The sequence below is a fragment of the Scatophagus argus genome, chromosome 21 (genome assembly GCF_020382885.2).
Source record: "Scatophagus argus isolate fScaArg1 chromosome 21, fScaArg1.pri, whole genome shotgun sequence".
In the NCBI taxonomy this organism is placed as follows: domain Eukaryota; kingdom Metazoa; phylum Chordata; class Actinopteri; family Scatophagidae; genus Scatophagus; species Scatophagus argus.
Window position 1 is genome coordinate 15,102,838 of NC_058513.1, and position 14,622 is coordinate 15,117,459.

At 43.7% G+C, this 14,622-nt stretch overlaps 3 protein-coding genes across 3 annotated transcripts; 2 read left to right on the forward strand and 1 right to left on the reverse strand.

The window, feature by feature from the left end:
* The first annotated feature begins 1,093 nt into the window (after nt 1-1,093).
* On the forward strand, nt 1,094-4,735 carry LOC124052734 (mucin-12). The gene is made up of 2 exons (XM_046377321.1): nt 1,094-1,222; nt 2,254-4,735. Exon 2 carries the CDS (start codon nt 2,269-2,271, stop codon nt 4,309-4,311), a length of 2,043 nt encoding a protein of 680 aa, XP_046233277.1. The 5' UTR covers nt 1,094-1,222; nt 2,254-2,268; the 3' UTR covers nt 4,312-4,735.
* Nucleotides 4,736-7,733: 2,998 nt separating this feature from the next.
* Nucleotides 7,734-9,500, forward strand: zgc:112285 (uncharacterized protein LOC561476 homolog). Its single transcript, XM_046377929.1, has 6 exons — nt 7,734-7,869; nt 8,017-8,126; nt 8,333-8,427; nt 8,534-8,814; nt 9,002-9,165; nt 9,266-9,500. The coding sequence occupies exons 1-6, from the start codon at nt 7,734-7,736 to the stop codon at nt 9,443-9,445; spliced, it is 966 nt and encodes a 321-aa protein (XP_046233885.1). The 3' UTR covers nt 9,446-9,500.
* A 269-nt stretch (nt 9,501-9,769) lies between these two features.
* timm23a (translocase of inner mitochondrial membrane 23 homolog a (yeast)) lies at nt 9,770-12,483 on the reverse strand. The gene is made up of 7 exons (XM_046377928.1): nt 12,053-12,483; nt 11,791-11,849; nt 11,609-11,702; nt 11,398-11,482; nt 11,229-11,287; nt 10,945-11,055; nt 9,770-10,644 (listed from the first exon to the last, which is right to left on the reverse strand). The coding sequence occupies exons 1-7, from the start codon at nt 12,156-12,158 to the stop codon at nt 10,523-10,525; spliced, it is 636 nt and encodes a 211-aa protein (XP_046233884.1). The 5' UTR covers nt 12,159-12,483; the 3' UTR covers nt 9,770-10,522.
* Nucleotides 12,484-14,622: the final 2,139 nt, after the last annotated feature.

The window sequence follows — 14,622 nt, forward strand, 5'->3', positions numbered from 1 at the left end:
TACTAAATTGTTAAAGCCATAAAAAGCATTTATCAGACTCTTCAAACTTTTTAGAGTTGTGTAATGCAGTAAACTTTTTGGTTTGTGACCCCTTAAAGCAAAGCAATGTCTGCTTCTTTAACCAATAGGCGATATTTTGTCCTTGTCTTGTTTGAATAATTTTTACAGACGTAAAGAGATCACGGCCTGAAAGTCCCAGAATGAAGCTGTGTTTAATAAACTTATGATATTCAATGGGATAAATGGAAATAGAGTAAATGGACACAAATGCTGTCTGGCAGGGAAAATGCATTAATAATCTGAAACCCCACAGGATAAATTCCAAAAAGTCTATTGGAGTTTATAGCTAAGAAGCTAACAGCTACAAAAACACTGATTTACTATAATTTTTATCTCTTCATTTCATTTTTATTTGTTTATTGTTTATTTATTTGTATTAAAAGGACTGCCAAACAGGTACAAACATTCATTAGATTTATGATCAAATATCTTCAAAATGAAAGACATCCCCATCAGTCCCAGCTGTGCTTTGAGCTCAGAGCTAACTAAGACAGTGAGAGGAAGGTGACTGTCAGTGCAAGCATATTAGCATGCTGATGTTAGCTCACAGAGTCGTTAGCATGTCTGCAGACTCTTAGGCTTGTTTTATATCCATCCTCTGCTTTTAATCACAGACACCAACACACATTGCAGATACACATACAATATGACTGCACTGACCAGATCTTAAGATCAAAATGCACATTAGCCACTCATCCACCCACGCTGTTTCACTTAGACACACACGCACAAACACACACACACACACACGCTGTCTGTTCGGGGATTGGAGGACAGCTAATGGGATGACAGCTAATCCTCGGTGCTAAAGGCAGAGTGATGGCCCTCTCTTATACACGCACGCACACACATGTACACACCACACATCACACAGCACCCACATGCAGGCAGGCAGAGAAATCCTCATATTCTCACCGACGCCAAGTTCACATGAGGTCCAGCTAAGACAAGCAAACAGAGGAGAAGATCAAGCTGAAGACAAGTCACAACAGAGGAGTGTGTGTGTGTGTGTGTGTGTTTGAAGGCTCTGAGGGCAGCTGGAAACAAGAAAGGTGATTTTCTTAAGAAGTGAGCGAAGGAGGTGAGGAGGGAGGGACGCCATTTAGCAGCACCTGCTCTGAGGCAGGGGAGAGGGCAAAACAGGACACAAGGTGCACAAAAGGTAAGCTGTTACCTTCCTCTTTTATGTGACATCACACTGTGTTTTTGCTCACTTATGTGGATTAACAAGGTGTTTATTCTGCCAGTACAGACAAATTATTAAGTAGTCAGGATATCTGCAATTCATAAACACAACCAGGTCAGTTTGGGTCAGAGATGAGATTTGACAGTTAGTTTCGACATTAAAAATGGACTCATTAATGTGTTTGTGGCAGTAAGAACAGCTCTGACTTTCAACAAGAGAGGGACCGAAGAACTGGCACGATCGGCTTTTAAAAGCATAGATACACAATGAGACAGTAAGACCAGACACAACATGCGCAATGACTCTTTTGGAAGGCATGAAGAAAACATGTTGATTGCAACTTCTTATAACATCTACCACCCATTCTCGCCTTTTGTCTGTCTTTTTTGTCTTCTGACAGTTGCAGGCCAAATGCTCTCTTAAACTGCCTCAATCAACCTGCATTTTGTCTCAATAATGCAATAATCTGGATTGTGTAATCCCTTTAGGCTAATCTGTTAGTGCCTTTCAATGTGTTTGGTGTGTGTGTATGTGTGTGTGCGTGTGCGTGCACTGACTGCACTGAGGGTGTGTGTCAGAGTCAGAAAAGATTAAAAGGCATAGTTCAACGTTTTGGCAAAGACTCATGTCAGTCCTCTCATCTAATGCTCAGCAAGAATAAGCGTGTGTTCACAACTTGCTTCTGCTGCCCCCAAGTGGTCAAAAAATAAGGTACTGAAGGTTTAAGATTGCGTCCAGACCTCTGAATCTGCCCTCTCCTCAAGGTGAAGTGATTTGTTTGGCATCATGACAAGAAACAGCAGTTTCTCAGCCAAAAACGCAGATGATCTTATGAGCAAACTCTAATGAGTAGCCTATCAGCATCAAGGGTGGCACTAACGCTGTGTGCTTGAAGCAAGTAGGTCTGGTTGTGACAGTCTGAACTTAAAAACACAATTCTGTCTTCATCATGCAAGGTTTATGGACAAAGCGCAATCAAACACTCAGTGACATGTCTTTTTTCTCAGGGTGGTGCTGTTGCCATGGCGAGGTCTGGGCGTCCCGCTTCTGAGAGCTACCAGCCAGTTTGTTATGCAGGCAGTCAGTCCGTCTCTTTCGCGAGTGATGCTGGGACTGTGGGACTAGAAGACGAGGATGATCAAGCGCCCATTTTCTCCCTCTCTAAGAGCTCTATGGATGTGGTCATGGCGACAGGGCCGCCGCACAAGCGGGACCCAGTCTGGACCAGAACGGACCTGAGACGCAGCTCCAGCACCAACACACACTCGGAGCAGAGCTCAGTGACACCGAAGCAGCTGTACCCTCCCGTGTGGCAGCGCTTCGGTGCTACCAACAGCCACCAGTTGTCACTCACACCCCAAAATGTGGATGTGCACAACCCCCCTGCTCTCAGCGAGCGATGGATTGCCAGCATGCAGCGCTGGAGTCAGTGTAGTGGCAGCACACATAGCCGCAGCAGCACTCCTGAGACAATTGTATGTAAAGAGGGGACATCAAGGCCCCCGAGTCTAACTCAGGAAACCCCTTTTCCTGCTGTGCCAGACTCTCCAATGTCCAAACCAGCCTCTTCACCAACTACACCTTCGCCCTTCATCTCCCCCCTGCAAACACCAACTTTACCACCTGAAGAGCTTTTAACTTCTTCTTCTTCTTCTTCACAATTCAGGCTGAGCATGCATCAGGAGAAAGATCTACCTGTGTCCCCACCCACAGCCTCTCCACTGCTGTCACCCCTGCAGGTTCACGCCTCCTCTCCCTCCCCGTCTGACTCCCACAAACTCCTTCAGCTCACCAGCACAGAAGATGAGGGCTTCCTCGAAAATAACTTGCTTTCCTTTACATTCCCCTCACCGCTCCCATCGTCTGTTAGCTTAGCTGAAGGAGGTGCACCATCAGATCCTGGATGGCTGGCTGATGATGTGATAGAGGAGCTGCGCAGTCCAGGAGGCACACAGTTATTGGAGTGTGGAGGAGAGAAAAGCCCAGTGCAAATTTTAAGCTACGTGACACCCAATTCTCCAGCCAAGGAGCAAGAATCAGCAGTTTGCTATCTTGAGCTGCCATGTCAACCAGAACAAAGCTGTCCCACAGGCCGAGTTTGGAGGTCACCCCTGATATATTCTGTGAGCGACTCGCAATTGGGGGATGGCTGCAGGTGCAACCTGAACACCAGACATGGCATTACAAAACCTTCAAAGGTTGAGATGTTCAGGGAGGAAGGTACAATGACTTCATGTCTGGAACTGGTAGACGCAGCAGTGCAGACAGTCTCTCCTATCAACTCCTTGTGGGGCCTCACAAGGAACATGTCCACCTCCAACATGGGCTCCCACTCCATTTTGGGCTCGCCACCGGGATCTAGACTGAACTTGAAGTCCTCAGTGGGGTCGAACTCCAATCTGGTGTCCCCATCCTCCAGCATGTTCCCAGTGAGTAGCGGAGAGGATGAAGAGAGACGAGGAGATGACCAGACGTGCCACTCAGCCTCCTCACACGATCTGGACAGGAGAAGGTCGTGTCTGAAGATCCAGGGGGAGGACAGGGACGAAATGGGGAGGAGAAGCAGCATGAAGCAGGTGCAGTGGGACGAGGATGGGATGACGTGGGATGTTCACGGAGCATCTCTCGACCCGGAGGTTCTGAGCACAGCCATAAAGAAACATCTGGAGGTCCAGGGGAGCCCCCGACCGGCGAGACGTACCTCCGGGAAGAAGAAAGCACCAAAGCCGCCTCTCATATCGAACGTGGTAAAGGCCATGGCTCCAGAACTTAATCCACAAGTCAAGATTATTACTTCGACCCATAAGGTGGAGGGTGAGAGTGAGGAGACACCAGAAGCAGAGGAGGGAGAAGGAGGTGGCAAAAAGGAGGAAACAATAGAAATTTCTCGCAGAACAAGCAGAGCAGAGGGAGATAATGCAAAAGAAGAGGACGAGGCATACGGAGAAGAAGGCACCAGCAATCCTAAGTCACCCTCAGGGAGTTCACAAAGCCGCAAGAAGAGTGTGATCAGATCACTGAGGAGGACTGGCTGGTGTGGAGGCTCCAGGAAGGTAGCTGACTGATCCTGATCCTCGAGACTAATCTAATGTATTGATTATTGAGTATTGAGTACTCATGGCTGAGTAAGTCCACAGTTTGCACAAGAGCACCACTAATAAACTCTGAATGAGACTTAAAGACATTGGGAGCAGTTCTCAGTCTGATGTGGTTTTATCCTGCTGTTGTCTGGACTTTATTTTTGTCTTTTAGTAGAACGTGGAAATGCAATGATATTAACTGTGTTCCTCTGCTCATATGGATCTACTGTTTAGCAAGGGCATAGTTTCCGCTGGGAATTGGGGGGGTATGTCCATCTCACTGTGATAGTTTCAGGTTGATTTTGTCTTGAAAATCTCTCCGAATTTCGTCTTCTTATTGTCGAGCCACCACAATGCAGAGGCAAACGAGAGAGTCGAGCTGATTCAAAATGTTGATATTTTCATCTGAGGTCAGTTACAACCACTCGCACTCGCAAGCTTAGCATGGTGCAGCGAGCGCTCTAGTGACTTTTCTTTCCCTGGGTTTTGCCTCTCAGGATACATACAGGTTAACATGACTTGTTGGTTGAGGTTGGTTTTAACCTCACTGTGTCTTCCAGTCACCTGTGAAAACAATCTACACACTTGATGACTTGGTGATGGGTAGAAGCATTTATAGTGAGGTCTTCATGAAAGTCAGCATTATTAATGTAAATGTTCAATTAAACAAAATGTCATCTCTGTTGCTCTAAAAAAAAAAAAAGTTTTGCTTTTAAATTAAAATTAATTCAAAACCTATTTTGATTATCATTATTGGAATTCTGGGTACAGTTTTGAAATACTTTTACTTTACTTGAGTATTTTTATTTTATGTTATTTAACAGTAGAGTTCAGCTGATAACTGGATTTTTAAGGTCAATACTGATGCCGACATTTTATATCATTGATATCTCAGAGTTTTTAAAAGTCTCATAACAACATACTGTTTGGTAATCTAATGCATAACATAAATCAGTATTTATCTACTTAAAGAAGTTATGTTATGGTTTCAGTTTGTCTGTTTGTCAGCAGGATTACAGAAAAACTGCTGTCCTGATTTTCATGAGACTTTGTGTAAGAGTGTAACAAGGGCCAAGGAAAAACTACATTTTGGAGCAGATCCGAATCGCGGGATGGATGCACTAAGTATTTTTCATTTTGTTAACATAGGGCATTTTTAAAATCCAGTAGATGGCCACGAACAATGTTCAGTAGCGACAAACCATAGTCGGTTGTAGAAATACAATAACTCTGTATCACAATCCACATTCATTCGTACCACAAGTCCTCTAAGGTAGCTTACACATGAAGTTGTTATTTACTGAATACTGATGGTGATGGATGGTGTTTCATGGCAGAACTGGTGTACTTGTAGCATCATCACAATTCTAACACTTTTTTTCTGGTGTGGTGTGGCCATGGAAACATAAACACAACCATATAATGCAACTAATGCTAATACCACTTATGCCAATAATGTTTTATCAATATACAAATTGAAATTTGACTCAAGTAAAGATCGTTTCCTTGTGAGCATTCAGTCTTTCATGATAATCGTTGTTGTCAACAAGCTGCCATGTTCATGATGTTATTTCAGTGTAAGCATTTGATATTTGTACATATGTACTTGATGATAAAGTGTTTTCTGGTTTTCCCAAATGTATATGTGAAATATTTCCAAATTATGAGTACATAATAAAGTCACAGCTCAACTGTATTTTGCCATAATTCATAAAACAGTTTTAGAAATCACACACTTGCATGTCATATATGATTAGACTTTTCTTTTATGAGCTGCACTTTCTGGGTGAACTGTTTTGATATGAAACTGAAACTTCTTGTTACTTATTGGCTATGCTCATGTACTGATGAATCTGTGATGGGCTTTCATGGGGAAATATTAAACATTTTACTCCACATTCAGCATTTATTTGACGGTTACTTTGCTTAACTTTTACTTTAGAGTATAAACGCAAAATCTGTACGTAAGATATTATGCTCTACTAGCAAGCAGTGTTATTAATATAACATTGTGGAAGATGACCCAATTTAATTCTGGGACAACATATTCTTCTGGATATAAAAATGAAAACACAGGCAAGATCACCTACTTATCATCACTGATGAATAAAAGAATTGTTATGGAGGCACATGTCAGGTTTTACTCTCAAATGTTTACACGGGCAATTGACCAAGAGGTGACTCAGCACGATCGTGTCGTTTAAGAATAAACACCAACTGAAAAACAGACCCGTGAGCCACTAAACTCTCTCTCTCCGTCTCTTCCCACACTGGCTTCACTCATTCACTGTGGAAAACGTACACAAGTCGTATGAGTTGTACATAAACTTGGTGAACCACAGTGGAGGGGTTTGACCATTCAGGCGCTGCCATTCAGATGAGCGGGCACATTCTCTCTCATTCACCACAGAAAAAAAGCTCAGCTCACTAGTGGCTTCCACTGCAGTTATTGTTGTCATATTTTCACAGATGTGCGTAGAGCAGGCTGGAGGGTATCTATTGCTTTTCATTTATTTATTCTTACTTTTTGGTCTTAAAGGGCCAATGCGTCCAAATTACATAAAGATTTTTTTTTTTTTACACTGATTGTTGTGGTATCTAACTATGCAGATAATTTCAGTTTCATTTGCTCTGGTCTCAAAGATTTCGATGAAAACTGTTTTGATTGGGACTATTTCTTCTATTTCATCCTGGTTTAGCATGCTAAAATATGCAGATCAGCATTAAACACAATGTACAACTGAGGCTGAACAAAATGTTGCTGTTATCTGTTCATAAACTAAAGTAGTGGCCAAAATGTAATTTTGTTTGATGGTAACGCTCAAGTCAGAGGATCATGAAATTTATCAGAGTTAATCCTGAGGTCGGCATGGCAAATTTTATGGCGATCCATCCAATAGCTGTTGCTTAAATCTGCAAACTGCAAACATGGCGGTGCTAAATGAAAAGCAAAGGATCACCAAAGTCAGTAGGACTCATGAAACATCTCACGTTTATGCAGGATGGACTCCAGTGGGGATCTGGGATATCACAGATAAAGGTGATTTTCAGGTCACTGTGTCACTCCTTTAAGTCAAGTGGCATGAGGTTTGTTTGTGTACGGTGCTGTGTATCCTTTGTCCTACGTGCCTGTTGGTGTACTGTGAGCTTACTATATGTACTGTATGTGAAAGTGCTGATGGGACTCCCCAAAATCCCCTTTTTCTCAGCGGCAGTGGAAACTCATAGCTACAGGAGAACAATCCAGTGCTGGGCCATTGTTGTGACACAACCCATTGTCCCTAGAGGTGTGTTGTTGTTGTGTGTGTGTGAACTGTATGTGTACCTGTGTATGTACATCTGTGTGTGCTTGCTGCCTGGTATAAATAGCATGAGATGTGTGCCGGCTGGTGATTCTGTGGAAGACGATGGCTGTACCTGGACCTCCTCCGCTCCTCCTCCTATCTCTGCTGCTGCCGCTGCTGTTGAGCAAGGCATCTCTGCCTGCAGCTGCATATACTCTCACCCCTGGACGACAGCCACAGCACAAGCTCCTCCATCTGGGTGAGGGCAAGCATATGCAGAAAAACACACCTCTGAAAACATTAGCAACAGACGCAGAGGCTCCAATTAAACCAGATTTTTTTTTTTAATTCTTCTGTTTATTGGGACTTAATCTAGTTTTTTCATGTGCTGGTTTTCTCCTCTTAGACTGGCCTAAGGATTGTGGTATGGCTCATTTCAAGCCCAACATGGCAGAGAGGATTGTGTCTGGCAACGAAGCCAGACCTCACTCCTGGCCCTGGCAGGTTTCTCTGCAGGTAAATCTTTTGTGTTGACGTGATTCAGTTTTTAAGGAAGGGGAAGATCTGGAATCAAGCATAGCAAAAGATATTGAGCCTTAGTCTGGCTTTGATCACACCAGTTAAAATACTGAAGGGCACTGTGCTTGGTCAAGTGTGAGAGATGTGAGGAAAACATGCCAGTAAAACCATCTCACGTCCGGCTGTGTGGTTCTCTCTCACAGGTTCGTCCCAGGGGAAGCAAACAATACATTCATGTGTGTGGAGGAACTCTTATCCACAAGAACTGGGTCCTTACTGCTGCACATTGTTTCCAGAAGTAAGAAACTCAGCCATTAACACAGAAAAAAGAAGTGGTGACAAAAGAAAACCCAATGAAACCACAAAGGCCTTCCTTTAACTATTAACTCTTTTTGGTCTCTCAGGGGTAAAGCTGAGGATGCTGGGAGCTGGAGGATCGTCCTGGGGAAGCACCAGCTGAAGCGCTCAGAGACAGCAGAGAGGATTTTCCCGGTGAAGAGAATCTACCGCCACGAGAACTTCCGTTACCCCGCTCACAGCGAGCTGGACTACGACATCGCCCTGGTGAAGGCAGCCACAGACATCAACCCCTCAAACTTCATCCGCTACGCCTGCCTGCCGCGCAAGCAGACCAGCCTCAACCCTGGACACTACTGCTGGGTCACAGGCTGGGGGGACACCCGGGGTGAGTAGGTGAAAGAGGATATACTCAAGAGGGAGGCAAAGTGATGGAAGAAGTCTGTTGGCAACCGTTAGCAGTATGGAAGCAATGAACTGTCAAAATTACATAAAGTCAGACAGATTATTTGCAAAGTAAAAGAGAAGAAATCAAAAGGAAAATTACTTAAATGTTGTTCTTGAACACTTTCCAGGTGGGAAGGAGAACGTGTCTCTGGCAGAAGCCCTGAATCAAGCGCGCCTGCCCATTATTGACTTCAAGACTTGCCGGCAAAAGAAATTCTGGGGCGATCGTGTCCGGGACTCCATGATCTGTGCCGGGTTCAGGGACAAAGAGGACCCACCTGCTGCATGCCAGGTTAGACCTGAGATTTGCATACAATGCTGGAAGAGACAAAAGTCAGGATAAATTCATAAATGATCTTGTAAACTTCCCATATCTTCACTCTCTGCTTCAGGGTGACTCTGGTGGCCCACTGCTGTGCCAGCTGGGGCGGGACCGTTGGGAGGTGCATGGCGTGGTGAGCTTCGGCCCCATTGGCTGCACTGTGGAGAACAAGCCCAGCGTTTTCACCCGCACCGCTGCCTACATCCCTTGGATCGAGGCAACGCGCATCAGGGACTTCTTCCTGCACTAAGCAGGCCGCCTGACTCAGCATTGACAGCAAACATAAGCTCTGCTCTGTTTTGTGTCTGATGTCCAGAGAGATGACAACCAACTGTTCTTTTCTTTTTCCTTTTTTCTAAAAGCCACAGTTCATTCACGTGCCACTGACAAGTTCACCATTTCTCAACCACCTCAAGATGTAAATACATGTTCTGAATGTGTGTGTGAAGTGTTTTCTAACACACTGCATGTACTAGTACAGGAAGTTGCAGCAGAGCACTGCAGAGTATACGCTACTCATAACCTTTTACATCCATTCTACGTATGTGCAATAAAATTGGTCAATAGCAACATCTATGTCAACATTTGCCATTTTTTAATTTCAGTTTTTAATACAGCTGATTTATGGAGACACATAAACAGCAGGCGCTTCGAGTGCTGCTTTATAGTGACTTATTCTTACACAGTAAAACACACAGCACTGCAGGTATGCTTCAATAAATACATGAGTAGAACCGACCATAAGGCTTAGCTCTCTTTGTAGCTGAAAGTCTCTTTGATCTTCCATGACAGAAGAGTCTTAGAGTTAAAAAACCAGAAGATGAATCCACTGCCATTCATCTGGTGAACTACAGAGACCAGGTGTCACCTTACAAATTGGCTTATTTAACCCAAATTTCATGGGTTCAAATATTTCAAAACTGGCATCACAGACTAAGAACATAAACAATGATATAACAAATGACATGCCTCTCTGTAACATCCTCACAGGGTTTTCTTATTACTGATCACATCAGTGACAGGAATACCTCAGGGGATAAACACAAATGAAGAGAGGGGTGTTATAGGACGGCCTACAGCTGGATTTCCATTGGAATTTAGTCCGCATTTTCACTTCTTCTTTCTCCCGACACATCTTTAAATTCACAGAACGCTCCTGGAAAGGAAAGTGGCTACGGGAGGGGGTGAACCAGCAAACTGGGACCACTTCCCTGAAAAGCACACCGCTTTTGACCAGAGTCTAATTCTTCTTAACGCTGTGGTTAAAGGCTGTGTCCTGGAGAGATATTTGGCCCTGATGTGGAAGCACGTATGTGTGTGGGAGAGATCAGTACAGCTTGGAGGATGATGACGAGGAGCCGGTGACGTGTTCCCAGTTGTTGTAAAGAGCATAGGCACCAGACAAGGCTAAACCAACCAGACCTCCTCGGGCTACACCCTTTAAGCCACCTGCAAACACACAGGAGTAGCAGAATGAGCGATACATCTGCATATAAACATAAAAAAACATGCAGCACATTAATTTTTTGAGATTTTTTTAAGATTAAAACCATCATTCAGTTAAATGCGAAGACCCTGCGAAACCACAATATTTCAACAAGATGATTTTATATTCAGAGACAATAAATGTCAAAATGCTTAGCTTCATCTCAACAAAACACATCTGGAAATAGTTTTCACTTAAAGTCACTGCCACATGGAGATGTACTGCACACTAATGGCAGACATGTGAGCAGAAAAGACACCTACTGGCTGATTTAAAGAGCATCCCAGTCAGAGTCCCAGCAGCCACTGTGTTGAGGTCATCCTCTGCTCCTCTGGCCTTCTCTATCACCACACCAAAAGCACTATATAACAACGCTGCAAACAGTTTTACAAGAGAAACTCATGTTAATGTACCTCAAGACAAAATCCATGAAAGCACATCAGTATCATATCTCTAAGCAGTGTTTTCTTACATGTTGTAATTCATCAGTATGTCTCATAGGTATAACTGTATTATTTTTTGAGATGCGTTATAGTTATAGTCTTACCAACAGAGCCCAGCGAGTTGGCCCATGAAGCACCCTGTCTGGTCACCATATTGATAATCCTGAGGAGGTAAAGCACACATTTAGAGGGCAGGTTAACTAATCCATGTGTAATATAAGACGTGATAGTACCTGTAATGTAATAGTAACTGAACTCTGTCTCCAAACTTACTGTACATTACGAGGTTTGGACCATGGCATGTCTCTAGTCTCCTTCAGACCCATCCTGAGACCATTTAAAGCACCAAGTGTTGCTCCTGTAATCAAAACAAAGCAGCAGAAAAGCAGAGTGAGGCAAAACCTATCAAAGATAATAATGTTTGAAACATAATTTCTGCAAGTTGTGTGACACACTGATGTTACAGATGTTAATCATCTCATACCAGTCATGCAGGATCCTCCAATGGTAAAGAAAGCCAGTTCAAACCTTCCTCTTGTTTTATTGGCGCCCGTTGGTAGGATGAACTCATCTGTGTCCTTAAACACAATATAACAGCTTTTACAACCAGAAACAAAACACAATAATTCACTACATCGCTAAAATTCCTCTTCAGCGGTAGCTTACCTGAACCAGGTAACGAGGGTCGACATTGAGGTAAGGTGACAGAGGGCTCATTCCAGTCACTGAAACGACATTACAACCGAAAAGTTACATTTACATAATTTAACATTTATATAATGAGAAAGATGGACATTCCAGGAATATGAAGGTTATGAAACTGACTGCCAAAACAGCTGTTAAATGTCACTTTCCGTTAGCTTTTAAGCTAACCAAAGCAGTGTAACTACAGCTAACTAGCATTGTGGAAAGATTACATGACGCTTACAGGGAACACCGGCGAGCTCCGTGTTGGAGTACTCCGGTGAGCCACCTCCGAAGAGACTCCCGAGACCAACTTTGACTCCCCCTGATCCTTGAGAGTTGTTGTCCATGGTTGTAAAAGATCCGAAGGGTAACCTGGCGAAAACCGGAAAGCCAGGTAGGAGTTGCTGAGACTGCTAGTCGAGCTAACGCTAGCAACGTTAGCTAGCTGTGTCGCAAAGCTCGAGTTTAAAGGCAAATCGATCAAGGACGAACTGCTGGATTCACCGCCAGCGATAGAGGCTGTCCCGATAATGAGTGTGTTGAATTTCTGTGAGTTTTCCAAGCGGAAACACTCGATGTCGTTTCAGATTATTTAACTCGAGTTCTTGTCAAGCGCCTGACCTCCAGCAACACGCTCTGCCGTAAAGCGACTACCGCCGACGCTGAGCTGTCGTTACATCAACAAAACCAACCATTAAATGTGTCAAAACAGAAAGTACTACCATAAGAGTATATTATATTGGAAACTTGTTGTTTTAATATATTAACTATTTTCGAAGTTATAACTAAGCAAAAAAAAAAGACTTCATAACGTTAGTAAGCTCCTCGTCTTTACGACACCTCCACAGATCTGGGATCTGTTTACTGAACCAAAGGGCAAACGATGTGAAGCAACCAGGACATTACAAAACTGACTGCAGGAGAGGAGTAGCATAACGGGGCCGAAACAACAAATACTACTTTTATATAATAATTCGATCATATTTCATCATATCACACATGAGCATATAAATAGAGGTGGAAATGAAAAGTGAAAGCAACAGGATATCACAAAGTAAAAATGCTCTTATACTGTTAAAAGTTTGTTTTCATTTTTTTTTTTGTAAAGAACAGGAGCACTGTTGGAAACTTTGCGGAATGGCCTACATCACTTTTTTTGTAACAGTCAGTTTCTTGTAAAACTGGTGCAAAAAATGCCGGCGCTCCTCACATGCAACACAGGGAGGCAGCAGAGAACTAACAGTGAAAACAGCTGTAAAAAAGGTCAAACCCGTTAGCTCTGCTGCTTCTCACTCCTCATTCTAATTAGGCCTGATTTAATTGACTGATTCAGTTGAATTTGTTCCTGTTGACGAGAGTCACGGGATGGATTACCACAATTCTGTTTGTATCACAGAAGTAGAGAGGTAGAGCTGCCTGAAATAACTACTATATAACACCTGTCACACCTTTAAAAGAGTGTTTCCCACCTTTCACACCTGCTGCATACTTACCCATGATGCAACAGAGAGGCCACACACACACACACGTACACGTACGTGCACGTTTATGCGGCGCGGCCCTGGCCATCTGCTGCCGGTCAAAGGGACAGAGGCACTGAAGGAATTTAGTGTGCTGAATTTCACGAATAACAGAGCATCTTATTTGGATTCTGCCATTGTATGTGTGTATTCAGAAGGGGCCAAGTGGAGCGATGAAGTTTGCCATTGTCGCCCAGTGTGGGTGTTTTCAGACTCTCTGGCATAATCTGTGAGTTAGTGTTCTCTGTGTTACTGCCCAGTGTGCCCACTGTCTTTCCCACAATGCCCCATTCAGCTCTGGGCCTCTCTCTCTCTCTCTCTCTCTCTCTCTCTCTCTCTCTTCGCTCACACTCTCTCAGACTGAGCTGCCACCCGTTTTGCGCCTCTGGCTAATCATCATCATTATCACCATAGGGCTACAAACCAAATTTTCAGTAGCTCTTTGAAATAGCTGTGATGTCATCTTTGTCATCTTTTTTTTTTTCCCAGCCACTCTTGTTTTCATCTTCTCATTCATTTCCTCTCTTCCTCTCTCGTCCTCTCTCTCTCTCTCTCTCTTTCTGTCTGTCTGTCTCTCTCTCTCTTTCTTTCTGTGTCTCTGAGCTCCCAAACACAAAAGACAGAGAGGCCACGACAGGACCCCAGTGTATGCTGGTTGTCAAGGAGACAAGGAGACAGTGTTGGGTCTTTAAACTGCCTCAGAGGGGTGTGTGGAGTTAGGGGGAGTTGGCCTTATTTACATGGGAAGAGGACAAGGGAGAGACGGGCTTGAAATACAACTTTTGAGCAGCTTATAGGACTCCACTGTTATTCGGCTAAAATCATTCCGCCACTCGGTCATCAAATATTTACCGAGCAGAGGAAATCTGGAGCTGTTCATTATGTGGAGGATGCAGTGCATACATAGTAATGTAAATCAACCTGTCTCTTCCTCCTGACTTTCTCTCTTACACGCGCACACACACACACACACATAAAACCCTGCTTTTGATTGTAAGCACTGGGAACTCTGGGCCCCAGTGTTGGCAATGCTGAGAGCTGACTGCAGAATACATTAGCAGATGCTTGAAGAGTCTTTCTTACCAGACTAGAAAAACAAGGGAAAAAAACCCAACAACAACCCAGCAATAAAAAAAGAAACAGCACAAAAACTTAACTTGAAAACAGGAAAAACAGAGACAAGAGAACACACCCATCAAAACACACATGCACCCCCACCCATCCATATCCACACACAGTCTCTCTTTTATTTTCCCTCTGTCTCTCGCTTGCTATGCACCACTCTGCTTCT

What these genes read in the sequence shown, in the direction of transcription:
- LOC124052734 (XM_046377321.1), top strand. Translation starts at nt 2,269, where the DNA reads ATGGCGAGGTCTGGGCGTCCCGCTTCTGAGAGCTACCAGCCAGTTTGT.
- timm23a (XM_046377928.1), bottom strand. Translation starts at nt 12,158, where the DNA reads ATGGACAACAACTCTCAAGGATCAGGGGGAGTCAAAGTTGGTCTCGGG. An exon ending in GGAGCTCGCCGGTGTTCCCT is followed by an intron (nt 11,850 to 12,052) that starts GTAAGCGTCATG and finishes ATGTCGTTTCAG; the next exon opens with TGACTGGAATGAGCCCTCTG. An exon ending in CAACTCGCTGGGCTCTGTTG is followed by an intron (nt 11,056 to 11,228) that starts GTAAGACTATAA and finishes AACTGTTTGCAG; the next exon opens with CGTTGTTATATAGTGCTTTT.
- zgc:112285 (XM_046377929.1), top strand. Translation starts at nt 7,734, where the DNA reads ATGGCTGTACCTGGACCTCCTCCGCTCCTCCTCCTATCTCTGCTGCTG. An exon ending in GCACAAGCTCCTCCATCTGG is followed by an intron (nt 7,870 to 8,016) that starts GTGAGGGCAAGC and finishes TTCTCCTCTTAG; the next exon opens with ACTGGCCTAAGGATTGTGGT. An exon ending in GCTGCACATTGTTTCCAGAA is followed by an intron (nt 8,428 to 8,533) that starts GTAAGAAACTCA and finishes TTGGTCTCTCAG; the next exon opens with GGGTAAAGCTGAGGATGCTG.